Raw genomic sequence first — 21,718 nt, 5'->3', positions numbered from 1 at the left:
AGGTGGATGATTCACACACGAAGGTGCCATGTGCAGATCTCCCAATGAAATGTGTCGTCACCTCCTTTAAATATCTTGGAGTAGAAATATCTATGAAACTGGAGGAATTTTAACGATTGAATTTAACCCCTTTACTGGCCCGATTTAACATTAAGTTGGATGTGTGGCATAAATTGTATCGTTCAGTCATTGGCAGATGTAATTTAATTAAAATGATATGGATGCCTAAATTGCTCTATCTTTTACACAATGCACCTATATGGTTACCTCCGCGGTTCTTCTACAATGTTAATGGGCTATTTAGGTCTCTTATATGGAATACGGGGCATGCGCGCATAAAGTTGGAGACTTTGCAGAGGGATAAGACAGACGGAGGTCTGGCGATTCCTAACCCCCAACTTTATTATCTGGCTTCTCAGCTGCAGCATCTCAGAGGATGGGATATCGATGACAGTGGATTCTAATAGACTGCTTTTACAACATTTCCTATGTTCAGACTCTTTATATGAGGCACTAGAGACCCATAAATTTAAACAGCATACTAAAACTTATCCAATGCTGTATTTGATGCACAAAATATGGTGGAGTGTTAGAAATGTTCAAGGTATCACGGGTTGTACACAATATACGGCTATTTGGGATACGCCTTGGTTGCCCCATATGAACACTAACAGATTTTGCTTTGTGGAAGGACAAAGGTGTTTGTAGAACTGGCCAGTTGTTGGATAATCAGGAATTGAAGTTATTTTCATGTTTACAGACCGAGTTTAGTCTTCCTCATACCCAATTTTATAAATATCTTCAGGTTTGTCATGCATACGGTATGGAGAATAGGAGTAGCGCAGACACAATAATGGATAATGTCCTGATAGTAGTTATTAGCAAGACTAGTTATACCTCTGGCCTTATATCTCTTCTGTACAAAAGTCTTCTGATAAGATTCCTAGATGATTCACCTTCCATATTGAGGAGTAAATTGGAAATAGATCTGGGGCCCATAGAAGAAAGTTAGTGGGGAGGTATTCATGATTATGCATACTATGGAAGAAGGGGGAGTTTTGTATGTATTGCGATGCTGTATCGCAAATGTTTTGTTTTTGCTGAATATAAAAAATTACTTGATTTAAAAAAAAAAAAAAAGTGTAGTTAGCTCACCAGCCATGGATAGGTAGGCTTGTAAAGGCTTCCTATCAGTCCTGGCCAATTGATAGACTTAGAATTGGGGCATTAATCTAGTTTTAAATTCCCTAACCAAGCCTCCTTTTGAGTTCAGCTCCCATTGAGATCTTCACACTTTAAACCATTCTTCTATTTGCCTTAACATCAGCTAAGAGAATCAGTGAGTTGCACGCCATTTCTGTAAACCCTCCAATAGGTGTTGGATGACAGAGTGGTTATCAGACTAGACCCAACTTCCCTACCTAAGGTAGTCTCTAAATTCCACCGGTCTCCCCCAAAATTCCAGGAGATTAAATTACACTCCCTAGATGTAAGCAGGTGTCTTCTTCAGTATGAGGAATAACTTCAACCTGGAGGAAGTCTAATTCCCTGTTTGCCAATTTCAAAGTCCTAGAAAGGATAGTTCCCTGGCTAGGTAGATTAGGATGGCTATTGCTCTAGTATTTACTTCAGCTAGACAGACTCTTCCAGTAAGGGTTGAAGGCACATTCACCAGGGCTCTAGCCACATCCCGGGCAGATTGAGCTAATGCCCCAATTGAGCAAATCTGAAGAGCTGATACTTGGTCCTCACCATGTACGTTCTTTAGGCACTACCTGTTATATACAAGTTCTTCCTTTGGAAGAAAGGTTTTGCATGTGGTGGTTCCTCCCTAAAGGGGTGCAATTCCTGTTACTCTCTCTTGGGTGCGGTCATGGGTGAAGGGAAATATTATAATTATACTCACCGCTAATTTGATTTTCCAGAACCCAATGCTTCTACTCTTTGAACTGTCAATACCCATGTGATGTAATATACCTCAACCTTCCCATCAATAATTACCGGACGGAGACAATTTTTTGTTATGTGTTCCCATAGTTTCCCATCTGCATTCTACCCTGTGAACTATCAATCCTCATGTGAATCCTAAACATCAATTCTCATCTTTCAAATTAGCATGTTTTCTAACATGATAATGTGTAAATTCCATATTCCAGCATGGATGAATTAGGTAGACTTCTGGGGGAAAAAAAATAAAAAAATCTTGAGTTAATAACTTACCTGCATCCAATTTCAAAATGAAATTCTCAGTAGTTTCACTGTCCAGAGACAACACATCCAAACCATCTATAGAGACCGTATCCAAAGACTGTGTACGAGAGAGAGGCGAACTTGACCGATTTTGCAGAACTTCAACATCTCTGCAATAGACATGCAATAAATATATTATGAAAATAAGGTACAAAACATTATAGATGGTAAATAATGAAAAGAAGGATTAGAAAAGAGAGGAAAAGGAGACAAGTGTTAACAGTAAAATAGAAAAAGGAATCAAGAACATGAGACTAGTGGGAAGTAAAAACACACCATTTAGAGAAATACCAAACATGTGAACACCAGTGAAATATGTTTAGGTGAAGTATCACACACTTATGTTTTGTATCACTCAGGAAGCGCTGCATTCGTTCCTTCCCAAGGCTAAAAGTCTCACGGGTCAGACCCAGTGTGCTAAGCAAGGTGTCACGTGTAAACTCCTTCCCCAACGACAGGTCTACAATAAGTTCCTTTGTCTGCACAGCATCATTAGCTAGAACCTTTCCCTGCAGGCTGTCTTTTGTCACATCCTCTTTTTGTTCTTTACTGTTCTGTCGATGAAGTTGGGAAGTGGTTTCTTTCTGTGCATCCAATACCTCCGGAGGCTCTTCTCCTGACCCAGTACCAAAAAATGAATCTACAATTTCACCCTTAACTGTCCGATTTGTCTTGTTTGCCTTCTTTTCATAAGCCATGTCCCCTTCCACCAGTTCAGATCCTACAAGACTGCTCCTTTCAGAGTCCTCTGGCTGCATGGGGGATACAGGGGAGATTGAGGAAGGAAATAAAAGAGAAATGGTGACAACTGGAATTTGGACGCCAACACAAAATTTTATATGGTAGGAAGGTAACATGTGTATTAAAAAATCTGACTGTGAATTAGCGGTTTGCTTTACATTTTCCAGTAAAGCCTGCAGCTGTTCCTGGAAACGTAACAAGGTGAGGTAATGGTAGTGATTCAATTGAAGCCGTATTACATCGTCCACACTAATCATGACTTGAAGCTCTAGTTCAGGAAGTAAAAGACAGGCAAGCGCTGTAAATGGCATTTGATGTAATAGTATATCACGTTTAAAAATCCCTCCTTCAAAATGTAAAGACAAGCCAGGGCTGTGTAAAGTCCACAAAGATGATGGTGGAGAGTCAGAAGAAGGATACAAATGAGAAAGAAATACCGGATGCAGGGGTCCTGGAGGGCTATGAAAATCTTCATGTGCTGCAAAGGATCGAAAGATCTTTTGTAGAAGATCAAGGTTTGAACCTGGAGCTTGGCATGTGTTAGTGAGGGTAACTGAGGAAAGATGGGCACAAACAGAAGACGGTCGATCAGGTGGACTGTAGGTAGGAGCTGTCACAGGGAAACTGAGCTGTAATGGAGAGAAAATAGAAAAAAAAAAGTGTAAATAAGTGTAAAAATTAACTACTAAAATTTTTTAGAACTTATGAATAGAAAAAAAAAAAAAAAAGGAATACTTGCCCCAGATAGTATGAAAGATAAACCAGATATGATGGCATAGTCAACAAAACAAATGAAAACACACCTTAAGGTTGAATCCATCTAGGCGCAAATCTCTATTCTCTATAGCTTCTTCATTCACTATGGAACTCACATCGGTTAACTGCTGTAGGTGATGAGACAAATCTAGCATAAAGAAATTCAACCACAGAATTGATTGGGCAGCAAGGTATAGAAGCACACCATGAAGCTGCATGTATAGAGCAGGAGGAGGCACTGCAGAAATAGAGAATGACTAAGATCAGAGAAAGAATGAGGATTCACATAGACCTATAGCCAATGCATTACCATTACTGAAATTGTTTTGCATGAAATAAACCCTTAAGCTACCTGGAAGACACTCTCCTGGAAGACGGTAATATTCTATGTATTGAAGATAGACAGCAGAAGAAGCACTCGGAATATGATGGCATGAAAGAAGAGGTGGTTTTTGAGGGGTCTGTCCAGATGTAGATACCTAATAAAAAATGAAAGCAAGAGAAAAAAAAAGTTTTTAAATTCGTTGATGATTCAGGAATCCCGCTAATCCATGATGCACCAAAACTTCATAGAAGCACTGGACAAGCAAGATGGAACATTGGTGCAACACCATTTTAAATCCTTATTTTTCTCGATTATTGGATATCCAACTATCAGTATATTTTTTTGAGATATGAATTCTTTGTGTTATCTTCTTCTGTTTTCCTACCTGATGAATATCCATATCATCAATCCTGATGAGCACTGATCGAAAGTAGAGAGAAGGTTCTCTTGTATTGCCTGTATATATAAAAAAAAGGAAAAGTATCTAAATGATTTACACAGAGAAAATATGTGAACTAGAATGGAATAAACTGAACGCCTGGTTACAGAAACATAAAAATAGTACCCTGCTCATTTTTTGGTGAGGACATTTTTCCTAACTTGCCAACATCAAAGCCTTCCTTGGCTTGTCTTTCTTCTGCAAGCTTTTGAGTCCACTGTTCGCAAGTGCTCATTGCAGGGGAATGACGACTCCAATGGGCACAGCTTTGACCTGGAAGAAAAAATACAAATTAGCCAAATTATCTACAATGGTATGGGTAATACATCATTAACTTTAAAACAGAGAACTTGTTTATGTGAAAGAGAATAAAGAAAAACAAAAGCAACAGGAATATCTGAAAACACATCACAACATTTGTACTACGTCATGACATTTAAGGCTATGTACACCTTTGAAATAGTTATTTGTTGTTGTTATTTTTAATAAAATTGTCCATCAGTGTGTTTGGTGCAACTTACTAAATACATCTTATTAAAAATTATTTTTACTTTTTGAGATACAGCTGCTTTGTATACTGTAAACTAAGGTTGGGTAATTAATGGAAAAAAAAACCTGAAACCGAAATTCTGCGCAATTAACCAACATCATCTTGCGCATTTCGGTTTTTTAGATTATTTTTCCTAGTTTCAACTGTATCTACGTCCTCTGGATGCAGATACAGTTGAATCCAATGGTAGAGCAAGGAGTCATAAGGTCCCTGCTCTACCATTCACTATGTATCGCCAGATGATGTACAGGGTTAGGCAAGTATGTATTTTCTTAGGCACTATTGGGACTGTGTGGGGGCAGCTATGAGGGCACTATGCTGTGTGGGTTTTATTTGCAAAGATTGCAAAAAAGCAAATAAGGCCCGTTTTTCTCAACTAACAAATAACAAGATCCGAATATTAAATTCTGGTTTAGTACTAATCTTTATTAAATTGACCAAAAAGACAAACCACATTTAAGGGTAAAGCTACGATACAGTCAAAAAGCATGAGTGCTCAGTACTATAGCTAAATATCAGAGTGGTAGTAGCCATAGGAGGAGCATAGGCAGGGAAGTAGCTACTATTTAGTAGCGGTAGCATATAGAAATAACTAACTAATGAGGGCATCTGTCTGTTTCCCCTAGCTGTCTAGAATTACATCAATCTAAAATCAAAAGAGCCCCCCTCCGACATGTTTTGCTGCACAAGAAGCGTCTTCAGGGGTAATGGGTCTAACGATGGCGTTCTCACGAGAACTTTCCCTTTTAAAAGATACGGATGATGTAGGTGAGGCTGTGTGGTAAACTAAAGCCAATATGCATCAGTGTAGGAGGACACGTCGCTTCCTAGAATGATGGATGTATCCATCAGCCAATAAAAAAAAGTAGTAAGCCACCACCAATGGGGAAAAAGGAGCCTGCGCATAGGCACATATGTGTCAGATGCGCTCCAACATTAAAGCTCTGAAAGTAGTAGAACGGCGCAGGTGCGAGGATTTAGAGGATTATGATTAGAAAGGATGGCATAAAGTGCGCATGCTCAGGGACTTGGTTAACCAGAGCAAAATACAATTGTAATGCATGAATAAAAGAGCTTAAAGTTTTGTGAGTTAAAGAGGCTCTGTCACCACATTATAAGTGCCCTAAGTCCTATATAAGGAGATCGGCGCTGTAATGTAGGTGACAGTAATTATTTTTATTTAAAAAAATGATCTATTTTAACCCCTTCCCGCTCCTGGACGTACTATTACGTCATGGCAGCTGCATCGTTCGCGCTCCATGACCTAATAGTACGTCTCGGGAGTAACGGCCATTTTGGCCGTCCTCCCGACACATACAGGAGATGTGAAAGCTGCTGTCTTGTTCAGCAGCTGTCACAGCTCCTACAGCGGGGACCGATCGCTGTGTCCCCGCTGATTAACCCCTTAAAAGCCGCGTTCTATAGAGATCGCGGCTTTTTAGGGGTTAAGCTGCCATCGCCGGCCTGCTACACGATAGCGGCCGGCGATGGTGACTATGGCAACCGGACACCAAACAATGGCGTCTGGCTATGCCATAGACGGAAGCCTAGTGGGTCCTGACAACGTCCTTGCTGTGAGTGACTAGCTGACAGTTCTAATACACTGCACTACGCATGTAGTGCAGTGTATTAGAATAGCGATCAGGGCCTCCTGCCCTCAAGTTCCCTAGTGGGACAAAGTAAAACAGTAAAAAAAAAGTAAAAAAAAGATGTGTAAAAATAAGAAAATAAAAGTTTTAAAAGTATTAAAAGTAAAAATCCCCCTTTTTACCTTGTCAGTCATTTATTATTAATAAAAATATATAAACAAACAAATAAACTATACATAATTGGTATCGCCGCGTCCGTAACGACCTGAACTACAAAACTATTTCGTTATTTATCCCGCAGGGTGAACGTCGTAAAAGAAAATAATAATAAACTGTACCACAATCACAATTGTTTGGTCACTTCACCTCCCAAATAATGGAATAAAAAGAGATCAAAAAGTCGCATGTACCTAAAAATGGTGCCGATCGAAACTACAGTTCGTTACGCAAAAAATAAGCCCTCGCACGGCTTTATTGATTGAAAAATAAAAAACTTCTGGCGCTTAGAATAAGGTAACACAAAAAGTGAATGATTTTTTACAAAACTTATTTTATTGTGCAAACGCCATAAGACATAAAAAAACTATAAACATCTGGTATCGCCATAATCGTATCGCCCCGCAGAATAAAGTGAATATGTCATTTATAGCGCACGGTGAACGCTGTAAAAAAAAATAGAATAAAAAAACAATAGTAGAATTGCTGTTTTTTAGTCACCACGCCACCTAAAAATAAAAAAAAAAACGGATCAAAAAGTCGCATGCACCCCAAGAAAACTACAATGGATTCCTCAATGGGTCTAGTTTCCAATTGGGGTCACTTTTGGGGGGTTTCCAATGTTTTGGCACCACAAGACCTCTTCAAACCGGACATGGTGCCTAATAAAAAAGAGGCCTCATAATCCTCTAGGTGCTCCTTTGCTTCGGAGGCCGGTGCTTCAGTCCATTACCGCACTAGGGCCACATGTGGGATATTTCTCAAAACTGCAGAATCTGGGCAATACGTACTAATTTGCGTTTCTCTGATAAATCCAATTATGTTGTAAAAAAAATGGAATAAAGAGGATTTTCTGACAAAAAAAAAAAGTAAACTTCACCTCTACTTTGCTCTAAATTTCTGTGAAACACCTAAAGGGTTCATAAACTTTCTAAATGCTGTTGTGAATACTTTGAGGGGTCTAGTTTCTAAAATGGGGTGTTTGATAGGGGTTTCTAATATATGGGCCCCTCAAAGCAACTTCAGAACTGAACTGTAACCTAAAAAAATAAATAAATGAGGCAATACTTTGCTTCTTACATTATACTTATAATGAGCCGTGCCCACCCCGAGATGACCCCAGTTTTGACAGTTTGTATAAACGGAGACCCCTATTAGACCGTTTCAGTGCCCGGTTTTCCCAAGCATACACCCCAGAGAAGTGTATTTCTATTGATGAGTCCCTGGTACATTTTAAAGGGAGGGTTCAATTTCGCCAGTACCTGCCGGGTAAGAGGGCAAGGTGTGGCGTGAAGATGTCTAAGCTGTGCGAGAGTACATCAGGGTATACCTACAAATTTAGGATATAAGAAGGAAAGGCCACCCCCAAACCAGACTGCATTCTGGACTACAATAGGTACATGGGAGGGATGGACTTGTCAGATCAAATCCTGAAGCCCTACAGCGCCATGCGGTGTGGTATAAGAAGATGGCCGGGCATATCATACAGATGGCTTTGTACAATGCGTACGTGCTACATCGATGTGCAGGCCAGACGGGAACTTTCCTGGAATTTCAAGAGGTGATTATCAAGAACCTAATCTTTAGGGACCAAGAAGGGGGGGCACCCAGTACTTCTGGAAGTGAGGCCACACGCATCGTACCAGGGCGGCAACACTTTCCAGGAGAAGTTCCCCAAACTGGCAAGAAGGGAAAAAGTCAAAAGAGGTGCAAAGTCTGCTATAGGGGATGACACAATATATCAATGTGACACGTGTCCCGAATAACCAGAGCTCTGTATGAAAGAGTGTTTTAAAATTTATCATACATCCCTTGGTTTATAATTTACCCCAATTTTACTTACCCTGATGCACTCCGCACAGCTTATCCCCCCTCGTCTTTCCCCTGAGCCCTGCTGTGTGCCCGGGCAGCTGATAACAGCCACATGTAGGGTATTGCCATACCCGGGAGAACCCACATTACAGTTTATGGGGTGTAGGTCTCCGGTCAAAATGCTCACTACACCTCCAGATGAATGCCTTAAGGGTGTAGTTTTTAAAACGGGGTCACTTCTTGGGGGTTTTACCTGTTCTGGTACCTCAGGGACTTCTGCATACATGACTTCGCACTAGAAAATCCCCAGTAGGCAAAATGGTGGTCCTTTCCTTCTGAGCCCTCCCATGGGCCCAAACGGCAGTTCATCACCACAAATGGGGTATTGCCGCACTCAGGACAAATTGGGCAACAAAATGGAGTGTTTTATTTCTTGTGAAAATAAGAATTTTTGCGCTAAAATGACATATTATTGGAAAAAATAAATATTTTTTTCATTCCCAGCCCAATTCAAATAAGTTCTGTGAAGAAACTATGGGGTCTAAATGGTCACATTACCCATAAATGAATTCCTTGAGGGGTGTAGTTTCCAAAATGGGGTCACTTCTGGTGGGTTTCCATTGCTTTGATACCTCTGGGGCTCTGCAAATGCGACATGGCACCCGAAAACCAAACCAGCAAAATCTGCACTCCAAAGAACACACAGCGCTCCTTCCCTTCTGAGGCTTCCCATGAGCCCAAACGGCAGTTTATCACCACATATGGGGTATTGCTGCACTCAGGAGAAATTGGGCAACAAAATGGAGTATTTTGTTCCATGTGAAAATAAGAAATTTTGATAAAAGATTACATCTTATTGGAAAAAATTTCATTTTTTTTAACGTCACAGCCCAATTGAAATAGGTGCTGTGAAAAAAACTGTGCAGTCAAAATGCTAACAACAACCATAAATTAATTCCTTGAGGGGTGTAGTTTCCAAAATGGGGTCACTTCTGGCGGGTTTCCATTGCTTTGATACCTCTGAGGCTCTGCAAATGCGACATGGCACCCGAAAACCAATCCAGCAAAATCTGGACTCCAACAAACACATAGCGCTCCTTTCCTTCTGAGCCCTCCCATGAGCCCAAACGGCAGTTTACCACCACAAATGGGGTATTGCCGCACTAAGGACAAATTGGGCAACAAAATGGGGTATTTTGTTCCCTGTGAAAATAAGACATTTTGATCACAAATGACATTTAATTGGAAAAAATTTCATTTTTTTCATTTCACAGCCCAATTCAAATACGTGATGTGAAAAAACTGTGCGGTCAAAATGGTAACCACAACCATAAATGAATTCCTTGAGGGGTGTAGTTTCCAAAATGGGGTCACTTTTGGGGGATTCCCACTGTTTTGGCACCTCAACACCTTTTCAAACCTGGCATGCTGCCTAAAATATATTCTAATAAAAAAGAGGCCTCAAAATGCACTAGGTGCTTCTTTGCTTCTGGGGCTTGTGTTTTATTCCACGAGCGCACTAGAGCCACATGTGGGACATTTAAAAAAACTGCAGAATCTGGACAATACATATTTAGTAGTGTTTCTCTGATAAAATCTTCTGTGTTACAGAAAAAAAATGAATAAAATTGAAATTCAGCGGGGCGTGGCTGGGCGCGCAACGAGACTGGTCGCATGACACAGTAGCTCCGTACTGAGCCCATGATTTCTTGATCCTGCTGACATCCTACCTGTACTATAATATATCCGGACGGTCGCAGGTCGTTCTACTATCCAGAGAGACGGTAATGGGTCCTACACGAGGTCAGTCGGCGGCGGAAAAGCTGCAGGAGTTTGCACGAGGCGAGGGCCAAGATGGCGGGCGCTCACCGATGCTACAGCGTGCGCGAGGGGCGGACAAGTCGGCAGCAGCGGGAAGCTCCACTTCTGTGGAGCCTGAACTCACCCTGAAGGAAGTCTCTGACAAACTGCTGCAGGCAATTTCATCCTGCAAAACCTCGCTCACAGGTAAGATGGAGGAGGTTAAGATTGATATAGGCCTCATAAGGCACGACATGCAAGCCATGAGGGAGCGCATATCTCACGCTGAGGAACGAATTTCTGGACTGGAAGACCGGCTTGATCCGATACCCCGGACCCTGTCCGCCTTAGAGGAAGCAGCCGAAATATGGAAGCAGAAATCCGATGACCTAGAAAATCGCCTGCGCAGAAACAACATCAGAATATTGGGACTGCCTGAGAAAGTGGAAGGTCAGGATTCTATTGGCTTTATGGTCAAATGGCTGCACGAGCCGTTTCCTGATGCGGTATTTTCTGCGGCTTTCGCGGTGGAGAGGGCTCATAGGGTGCCGGCGCGTCCCTTACCACCTGGGGCGCCTCCTAGACCTATGCTGGCGCGCTTATTGAACAGCAATGACCGGGATTTGATTCTAAGGCAGGCTCGGAAGAAGCAGGATATCAGATATAATGGAGCTGCAGTGTCAATATTTCCTGACTTCAGCGCAGAGTTACAGAAAAGGCGCGCTACATTCATGTCGGTGAAACGGAGGCTTCGGGATCTACAAATCCCATATTCCATGGCGTATCCTGCTAGGCTGCGAATCGTGGATGGAGATCGGTCGCTTTTCTTTGCAACCCCGAAGGACGCAGACGACTGGGTGAACCGCCAGAGACCTCAGCCGCGGAACTGAGATCCTCCATTGTGCCATGGGCTGCTGATATGCTGATCACCGGAGAGATGGCTGAGTGAGCTTCTAAGCCCTAATTATTTGTATCCTTGAACTGGTTATTATCACTTTGTCAAGATGGACGCTGCGCTGCATTGCATTGCCTGTGTTTTACTTCTCTCTGTCATATTCTAGATAATGTTCAAGGTTTACAAGGCTCCTGCTAACCGTCACAACATACATTTTCTTTCATGTTTTATATATCTTGCTTATATAGATACTAGGTGTATATTCATATACTGACACATGGGTTCTCCCCCCGTATATGTTAAGCCACTACGGCACAGGTATAAAGTCGTCACTGTTGACGCTAAATTGCCTTCTTGAGTGCTGCACTCATATGTTATCTGGTACGTGTGTTCCATTTCCGTACCACAGCTTTGAAAAGGTTCATAGTTTAAGTCTTACAAACCTATTTTGGCTCAGTCCGCAGCATGACCATAAGTCTTTAGGGGGCCCTCCCCTCACTCACCATATATGTAACATGTATAATGGCTAATATAACGGTAATGTCATGGAATGTGAGAGGGTTGGGTGCGGCTAGGAAAAGGGCAATGGTCTTTACACAGGTTAGGAAATACTCCCCGCATATTTTGTGTATACTGGAGACTCACCTAACCATAGATAAACTACGTGTGTTGAACAGACAGTGGGTTCAATGGTCCTGTCACTCCTGTTATTCGTCCTACTCACGTGGGGTATCCATATTTGTGCATAAGTCTCTCAGGTGGGAGGTGGATACAGTATGGATTGATGATAATGGGAGATATGTGTTTGTACATGCCTATATAAATAATGTTTCTTATGTACTGCTAGGGGTGTACATCCCCCCCCCAGCTTCAGTGTCGGTAATGCACCAGGCGGTTGCTTTTTCTGCGGCATATCCGGGTGCTAGGCTGCTTTGTATGGGGGACTTTAATATGACCATGGATAGTGACATGGATAGACTTCGACACAGCCAGAGGCCGGTGACTCCACATTCTTCAGACACCCACCTTCGCGTACTGATGGAGGAGGTGGGATGGACTGATATTTATCGGTCTCTATTTCCCTACACCAGAGTATACTCATGCTCCTCCTTGGGGCACAGCTCATTGTCACGGATAGATTATATGTTTGGCAACGCCCTGTTAATGGTAATGTCACCCCAAATTGTGTACAAGCCTAGGGGGGTGTCAGATCACTCTCCTGTGTTGGCTCATTTTCAACTCCCTGATATCCTTAGACCCAGAGGGTGGAAGATTCACCCCTTTTGGTTGACGGCCATGGGAACAAACGATAGAATACCCGACCAACTACAGGTCTTTTTGCAGGATCACCAGGATTTTGAGAATGCGGGTGTTCTGTGGGATACGTCTAAGGCCTATCTTAGGGGCTGCCTCAAGTCATCCATATCGTATGTAAAGCTCTCTGCTTCTAAAATAGAGGATGATCTAGCTGGGAGGTGCTCGGATCTGGAGGCGATTTATGTGGCAGATCCTACAGATGCCAATAGGCAGACTTGGCTAGACTCTGGGAGACAATATTTGCTACTATTGCAGGAACGTGCACAGCGTAAACAATTCTTCTACAAACAGACTCAGTTTGAACTTGGTGGTCAGTCCAGTAAGCTTCTGGCGTACCTAGTGCGGCAGAATTCCCAATCTCCTTCTATTCTTAAAATTAAAGGGCCAGATGGTGATATTATAATGGATAAAAAAGGAATTGCGGATAGGTTTGCGCAATACTATAGAGAGCTGTATTCCACTAAGATGCAGTATGACATGGGGGAACTCTCGGGTTACCTGGATGGAATTACTTTTCCCACTTTGTCTGACCATGATAGACAGTCCCTAGAGACAGACATTACAGAGGAGGAAGTCACTCGGGCACTCCAGGATATGGCGAAGGGCAAGTCCCCGGGCCCTGATGGGATACCTGTGGAGGTTTATTGTAAATATTCTGAAGAATTGACTCCAGTGCTGCATAACATGTTTTTACATTCCCATTCTCAGGGTTGCCTGCCTGAATCGCTCAATGACGCCACGGTTGTGATATTACTCAAACCAGATAAGGACCCTATGGAGTGTGGGTCATATCGGCCGATATCGCTATTGAACAGTGACTATAAAGTATTGACTAAAATATTGGCGAATAGATTGAACGCTGTAATTCTAAGCATAATCCACCCTGATCAATCAGGCTTTATGCCTGGAAAGTCGACATCTGACAATATTCGAAGAGCACAAGTTATAATGCAAGTTGGACTGGCATTGGAAGAAAACTGGGCCATGGCTTCACTAGACGCAGCTAAGGCTTTCGACTCGGTCGAATGGCCATACCTGCTGGCAGTACTGCAGAGATTTGGGTTTGGTCCCGGGTTCATCAGATGGATATCCACGTTATATAGATCCCCTAGAGCTCAAATTTTGGTTAATGGACTCTTGTCCCCATATTTTCACTTGGCAAGGGGAACCAGACAGGGATGCCCTTTATCCCCCCTCCTGTTTGCAATAGCAATTGAACCACTGGCACTGGTCATAAGGCAACATCAGTTGTACCAGGGCATACAGCTGGGTGGTAGAGAGGACAGAATCGGCTTGTATGCTGACGATATGATCCTATTCATGTCTAAACCTAAGGATACTTTGCCGGTTGCGATAGAATCGATAGACAGGTTTGGGAGGTATTCTGGACTATGCATCAACTGGACTAAGTCCTATTTTCTTCCCTTGCAGGAAGCGGGTTGGGCTCTGGTGGAAAGTGGGCTGAAGGTGGTACCGAGTTTCAAATACCTGGGCATAGTAATAAGTAAAGTTCATGGCTCAGATTTGCAAAATAACATCTATCCTCTATTGGATTATATCAAGGATAAATTTAAAGTGTGGGGCTCACTTCCTTTGGCAGTGGTGGGTCGCATTAATCTGGTCAAAATGATTATACTCCCTAAATGTCTCTATTTGCTAGAACATATAGCGGCACCAATACCACTGTCCTTTTTCAAGGCCGTACATGCTCTTTTACCTTCCTTTATATGGGGATCCGGTAGGCCGAAACTCAAGCTAACTTCTTTACAGAGACCTAAATTAATGGGGGGCACATCCCTTCCAGACTTCTACCTGTATTACTTATCTGGTCAACTGCGATATCTTACCACATGGGTGAATATGGAGGCATTGCCTAATAGAGAATACTATCTAGCATTCTATTTAGATTTACCTAACCTTTGGCCTGTACTGGAGGGTATGCCTCTCTCACGTAGGAAGCTCTTACCTCTACATAGAGTGGCTGCGCAGGTCTGGCAGGCAACCAAAAAACTCATATCATTCACGGAGGTGGTGGCTGAACAATCTTTATGGCATAATCCATCATTGATACACCTGACAGCCTCGCTGGATCCACAATTCTGGATAGGACATGGAGTCAAGTGTGTGGGGGACTTATATATAGAGGGGGATGTCATGTCATTTATACAAATACAGGAGGCATTTGATATTCCTAGGAACGCTTTTTACAAGTTTTTACAAGTTAGACATGCGCTTCGCTCTCAATTTCCTCACACTGGGAGGAGCATATCGAATTTCCCCCTCATAGGAGTTTTTAAATCACAAGGCCCTAGGGGTTTAATTTCTGCTATATACTCCTTCCTCATACAGGCGAAATTAACGGCTGCTCCGCTGGCAGTCGAAGATAAATGGAAAGGTCTTATCCCTAATTTGGACAACGAGATGTGGAACGATATTTTACAATCTCACTTAATGGTGTCTCCGGCCGCCAATAACAGAATGACGCAGCTGTTCATAATACATCAGAGCTATTTAACTCCGGTTAGACTCCATAGGATGGGTAGGTGCCCTACGGCTGATTGCCACAGATGCGGTGCCGGGGACTCTGATTTCTGGCACATGATATGGATGTGTCCAAGGATTCAAACATTTTGGAAAGAGGTTATAGATTTACTTGATGGGATTTTACAGTTTCCACTACCACTCTTGCCTGAATTGTGTCTGTTCGGACTTACGTCTGAAGAAATATGGTCAAGCCACACTAGAACATTCTTGAGGGAAGTGTTGTTCATGGCTCGCAAGTCAATTGCCCTTCGATGGATGGGCCCTAAGCCCCCTACTTTATCCCAATGGAAGGCCTTGGTAAACTCCACACTAGCCTACGCTAAAGTGGTGTACCGACATAGGGGTTGCGCGGAAAAATGTATGAAGGTATGGGGTCCTTGGTGTGAGTCACCACTTACACAATATACACCACATAGATATACTGACTTACGTGACTCCTTGCTGTTGACACAGTGATAACCTTGTACTGTTAAGATATATATTGTTTCTTGTGTAACATGCTGTGTATAGTTAAAATGTAACGATACCAAGGCTGATTTCCCTCGGTTTCCAATCTCAAGTATTGTAAAAGCGGACTGTAAATTACCGAATTGTGAATTCAATGTCAATGTATATTTTATAATGTCATAATGATAGGCTTTGTTTTAATATGTAAGACTATGTTACTCTTTAATAAAACGAGTTTAAAAAAAAATAAATATTGAAATTCAGCAAGAAAAATGAAATTTGCAAATTTCACCTCCACTTTGCTTTAATTCCTGTGAAATGCCTGAAGGGTTAAAAAACTTTCTAAATGCTGTTTTGAATACTTTGAGGGGTCTAGTTTTTAAAATGGGGTGTTTTATGGGGGTTTCTAATACATAGGCCCCTCAAAGCCACTTCAGAACTCAAGAGGTACCTTAAAAAAAAGGCTTTTGAAATTTTCTTAAAAATATGAGAAATTGCTGTTTATGTTCTAAGCCTTGTAACGTCCAAGAAAAATAAAAGAATGTTCAAAAAAATATGCCAATCCAAAGTAGACATATGGAAAATGTGAACTAGTAACTATTTTGGGTGGTATAACCGTCTGTTTTACAAGCAGATGCATTTCAATTCTGAAAAATGCTATTTTTTTCAAAATTGTCTATAAATGTTGCAATTTTTCACCAATAAACACTGAATATATCGACCAAATTTTACCACGAACATGAAGCCCAATGTGTCACGAGAAAACAATCTCAGAATCGCTTGGGTAGGTTTAAGCATTCCGACGTTATTACCACATAAAGTGAAATATGTCAGATTTGAAAAATGGGCTCTGAGCCTTAAGGCCAAAACTAGGCTGCGTCCTTAAGGGGTTAAACTACTTTAGCATAAAGCTAAAAATTGCTCATAATGAGTTTCTTAATGCCCAAGTGGGCGTGTTTTACTTGAGACCGAGTGGGCATTGTACAGAGGAGTGTATGACGCTGACCAATCAGTGTCAAACACTTCTCTCCATTCATTTACACTGCACTAGCGATATAGTTATATCGCTATGTGCAGCTTCATACCCACACACTATAACATTACTGCAGCGTCCTGACAATGAATATACATCACTACCAGCCTGGACGTGATGTTTATTCAGAATCCTGACATGTCTGTAGCGTCTCTGTGAGATTCCAGCAGGGTAAGCGTAATCTCGCGAGATTACGATGTAACCTGTCATTTCAAACGAGATTACGTTTGCCTTGCTGGAATCTCAGAAAAGATTCAGAAGTGGCAGGATTCTGAATAAACATCACGTCCAGGCTGGTAGTGATGTATATTTCAGGACACTGTAGTAATGTTAGTGTATGTAGCTGCACATAACAATATAACTATGTGTATGACGCTGACTGGTCGCTGATTGGTCAGCGTCATACACTCCTCTGTACAACGCCCACTTGGTCTAAAGTAAAACACGCCCACTTGGGCATTAAGAAACTCATTAGAATAAAGCTAAAATAAATCGCTCATAAAGTGGTTTAAAATAGATCGTTTTTCTAAATATAAAGCATTACTGTCACTTACATAATAGTGCCGATCTTCTTATATAGGAGATAGGGCACTTATAATGTGGTGACAGAGCCTCTTTAAAAAGGGGTGACCGAATTGCGCATGCTTAGGGACTTAGTTCCTCTGTGCAAAATCATTTAGATGCACTAGTACAGGGACTTAGAGATTTATCAGTTTATAGGAATTACGGTATTGCACTTACTCGGGTACTTGGTTCCCAAAGATGATAGAAGAATAATTTTACAAGGGGAAGATGAGAAAGGGTATACATTTTGAAAGAGTGTTAAGATTTGAATCCCATTAAAAATAGCAGTTATCAAAACATTATATATCTGTGTGTGGATAAATAAGTATGCTCGGGAGAAACAAGAGGAGGAGAGCACCGCCGTTCAAAATAGGGAACTTATATTGAGCACGTATTTTTATAATAGATATGAGGACAGAGTACTGTAATTTATGGCAAAAGACAGAGGGGAGATTTATTAGAAACAATTAAAATACTCTAAAGAGAGGCTACAAGAGTAAACCCTTCATTGAGGCCATCATGTGTAGCTCTGATGTGTCTCGGCAGGAGAGTTTCCGCTTTGTTTATTTATTGAACTAAGAGGTTTAGAAATTCTTCTTCTCACTGCAGTATAGTTTTGCCCACATAGAATTTAGGACATTTACATTTCACTGCATATATAACTCCACTGCTTTGACAGTTGATAAACTGTTTAATGTGATATATCCGACCATTAGTGGGGTTACAAATATTCTTTGTTTTTGGCATATAGGGACAGAAGGAGCATCTCCCACATGAATGGTAACCAAGGATGGGAGACTTTAGCCAAGTAGATTGTGAACTTTTCTGTCTAGTGAAATGACTATAAACCAAAAATTCTGAGATTCTTGCCCCTCCAATAGGTAATACTAGGGGGTGGTAGCGATGACATTTCTTAGATCGTGGTCCGAAGATAATATCGGCCAATATCTACGTAGGATATTGACCACCTGTGAAGAACAAACGCTGTATGTTTCAATACACCTAATAAGCTTAGGGGATTCAGTATTTATTATTGATTAACAACAGAGGAGATCAATCCTCTTACTCGCCCTGGCATAGGCCCAATGTGGGCTTTTTTTGGGTATCCCCAGGCTGGAAATTTTAGAAATAATCCATCACACTCTAGTTGGAAAGTAGGTGCATCCAAGCAATTTCTCTTGGCTCTCAAGTATTGGCCAATGGAGATGCCTCTTTTTAGCGAAGGTAGGTGATAACTCTTCCAATGTAAGAAGCTAATAGTGGCGGTAAATTTTCGGAAGCTATCTGTATGGACACTGCCAGCAGGGACCAGTGAGATTTTAAGATCAAGGAAGTTAATTTGGTTATCATGTATTTCATGAGTGAACCTCATGCCAATATCATTGACACTTAATACTGTCATGAAATCAAGTAAAAGATTTTCGTCTCCATCCCATAAAATGAGGATGTTGTCAATATACCTACCCCTGAAAACAACATGACGTGAAACAAAGTAAATCTTCAATGAAACAAGTGTTTTCCCACCACCCTAAAAATAAATTTACATAGATGGATAAACATACTGTGCCCAAGGCAGTACCTTTTATTTGATGATAGAATTTACCATCAAAAGTTAAATAATTGAAGGTTAACAAAAATTTAAGGAGGGATAACACAAATTATGCGTGTGAAATTGGGTGGAACACAAAGGACATTGTCACCAGGATCCCTGAGATTAATGTCACTTCTACTACACTATCGGCGAGTATTGACGTGGCATCACTTTACACTAATATTCAACATCATTTAGGACTCATGGCAGTCCAGTATTTCTTTGCACAAAGGGGATCCAATTTCACTCACATAATAAATTTGTGTTATCACTCATTAAATTTTTGTTAACTCACAATCATTTCACTTTTGATGGTAAATTCTATCATCAAATAAAGGGTACTGCGATGGGCACAGTATGTGCACCCACCTATGCAAATTTATTTTTAGGATGATGGGAAAACACTTGTTTTCACTGAAGGTTTACTTTGTTTCACGTGTCACATTGTTTTCTGGGGTCATTATATTGAAAGACATCCTCATTTTATTGGAAGGAGACAAAAATCTTTTTCTTGATTTCATGACCGTATTAAATGCCAATGATATTGGCTTGAGGTTCACTCACGAAATACATGATGACCAAATTAACTTCCTGGATCTTAAAATCTCACTGTCCATACGGATATCTTGCGAAAGCTACCGCCACTAATAGCTTTTTACTTTGAAAGAGGTATCACCCACCTTCGTTAAAAAGAGGCATCCCCATTGGCCAATACTGGAGAACCAAGAGAAATTGCTCGGATGAACACATTTTCCAACTAGACTGTGATGGATTTAAAAAATTTCTAGGCTGGGGATACCCCAAAAAAAGCCTACATCGGGAATATGCCAGGGCGACTAAAAGAAGTGATATTCTCTGTTGTCAACCAATAATAAATACTGAATCCCCTAAGCTTATTTGGTGTATTGGAACCTACGACTTAGTTCTTCACACGTGGTCAATATCCTACGTAGATATTGGTCGATATTATCTTCAAACCCTGATCTAAGAAATGTTCTCTCTACCACCCCGTGTTACCTATCGGAGGGGCAAGAATCTCAGTGAATTTTTGGTTCATAGTCATTTCACTAGACAGAAAACTCAGCGATCTACTTAGCTAAAGTCTCCCATCCTTGGTTCCCATTCATGTGGGAGATGCTCATTCTGTCCCTACATGCCAAAAACAATGAATTTTTGTAACCCCACTAATGGTCGGATATATCGCATTAAAAAGTTTAAAAACTGTCAAAGCAGTTATATATGCGGCAAAATGTCCATGTCCTAAATTCTATGTGGGCAAAACCATACAGCAGTTGAGAAGAAGAATTTCTAAACATCTTAGTTCAATAAATAACAAAGAGGTCACTAGACAGGGAGTCTAGACATATATGATGGCCTCAATGAAGGGTTTACTCTTGTAGCCTCTCTCTAGAATACTCTAATTGTTTCTAGTAAATCTCCCCTCTGTCTTTTGCCATAAATTAGAGTACTCTATCTTCATATCTACTTTGGAGAGCACCGATGTTAACAATAAGGGACTCTATTTGAACATGTGTTTTTATAGACCTATGTTTCGATATCTGCTATTTTTAGTGGGATTCACATCTTAACACAGTTTCCAAATTTATACCCTTTCTCATCTTCCCCTTGTAAAATTATTCTTCTATCGTCTTTGGGAACGAAGTCCATGAGCAAGTGCAATGCAGTAATTCATATAAACTGATAAATCTCTAAGTCCCTGTATTAGTGCTTCTAACTGATTTTGCTCAGGGGAACTTAGTCCCTGAGATTGCGCAATTCAGTCACGCCTTTTTAACTCAAAACTGTAAACGCATTACAATTGTATTTTGATCTGGTTAACCAAGTCCCTGAGCATGCGCACTTTATGCCGCCCTTTCTATTGATAATCTTCTAAGGCCTCACACCTGCGCAGTTATACGTCGATCACTTTAGGAAGCGACGTGTCCTCCTACACTGATGCATATTGGCTTTAGTTTACCACACACCCTCACCTACATCATCCGTAAGTTTTAAAAGGGAGAGTTCTCGTGAAAATGCCATCATAAGCCCTAATACCCCTGCAGCAAAATATGTTGGGGGAGAGGGGGCTCTTTTGATTTTAGATCGATGCAATTCTAGACAGCTAGGGGAAACAGACAGATGCCCTCATTAGTTAGTTATTTCTATATGCTACCGCTACTAAATAGTAGCTACTTCCCTGCCTATGCACCTCCTATGGCTATTACCACTCTGATATTTAGCTATAGTACTGAGCACTCATGCTGTTTGACTGCATCGTAGTTTTACCCTTATATGTAGTTTGTCTTTTTGGTCAATTTAATAAAGATCTGTACAAAACTAGAATTTAATATTAGGAACTTGTTGGGGAAAACGGGCCTTGCCTTTTAGCAATCTTGGTAAATAAAATTTGATTGTTTGCCCACCAACTAATTGGGTCTTTCAGTGTGCTAGTTTATACTGTGTGGAGGGCAGCTATGGGGGCAGTTATGGGGAAATTATACTGTGTGAGGCCAGCTATAGGGAGCATTATACTGTGTGGAGTACAGCTATAGAGGCATTATACTGTGTGGAGGGCAGATACGGAGGCATTATTCTGTGTGGAGGGCAGCTATGGGGGCATTATTCTGTGTGGAGGGCAGCTACGGGGGCATTATTCTGTGTGGAGAGCAACAACAGGGGCAATATTCTGTGGAGGGCAACTATGGGGGCATTATACTGTGTAGAGGGCAGCTACCAGGGCATTATACTGTGTGGAGGGCAGCTATGGGGGAATTATACTGGGTGGGGGCAATTATGGGGGCTTTCTACTGTGTGGGGCAGTTTTGGGGGGCAACATACTGTGTGGAGGG

General features: G+C 41.3%; 1 protein-coding gene across 7 annotated transcripts in view; it reads right to left on the bottom strand.

Moving 5' to 3' along the window:
- BLTP3A (bridge-like lipid transfer protein family member 3A) overlaps positions 1-21,718 on the bottom strand; it is a 222,098-nt gene that overhangs the window by 60,392 nt on the left and 139,988 nt on the right. For 6 of the 7 annotated variants that reach the window (XM_075853563.1, XM_075853557.1, XM_075853560.1 and 3 more), the window contains exons 10-15: positions 4,638-4,784; positions 4,458-4,528; positions 4,100-4,226; positions 3,795-3,985; positions 2,590-3,620; positions 2,221-2,360 (exon numbers count right to left, since the gene is read on the bottom strand). In XM_075853563.1, the coding sequence (XP_075709678.1) occupies positions 2,221-2,360; positions 2,590-3,620; positions 3,795-3,985; positions 4,100-4,226; positions 4,458-4,528; positions 4,638-4,784 (1,707 nt within the window). The remainder of the gene's footprint in view (positions 1-2,220; positions 2,361-2,589; positions 3,621-3,794; positions 3,986-4,099; positions 4,227-4,457; positions 4,529-4,637; positions 4,785-21,718) is intronic. The other variant, XM_075853562.1, reaches the window with a different exon arrangement.

The sequence above is a fragment of the Rhinoderma darwinii genome, chromosome 2 (genome assembly GCF_050947455.1).
Source record: "Rhinoderma darwinii isolate aRhiDar2 chromosome 2, aRhiDar2.hap1, whole genome shotgun sequence".
NCBI classification, from domain to species: Eukaryota; Metazoa; Chordata; class Amphibia; order Anura; family Rhinodermatidae; genus Rhinoderma; species Rhinoderma darwinii.
The sequence above is the reverse complement of the archived record's forward strand: the minus strand, read 5'-3'. Positions and strand labels throughout refer to the sequence as shown.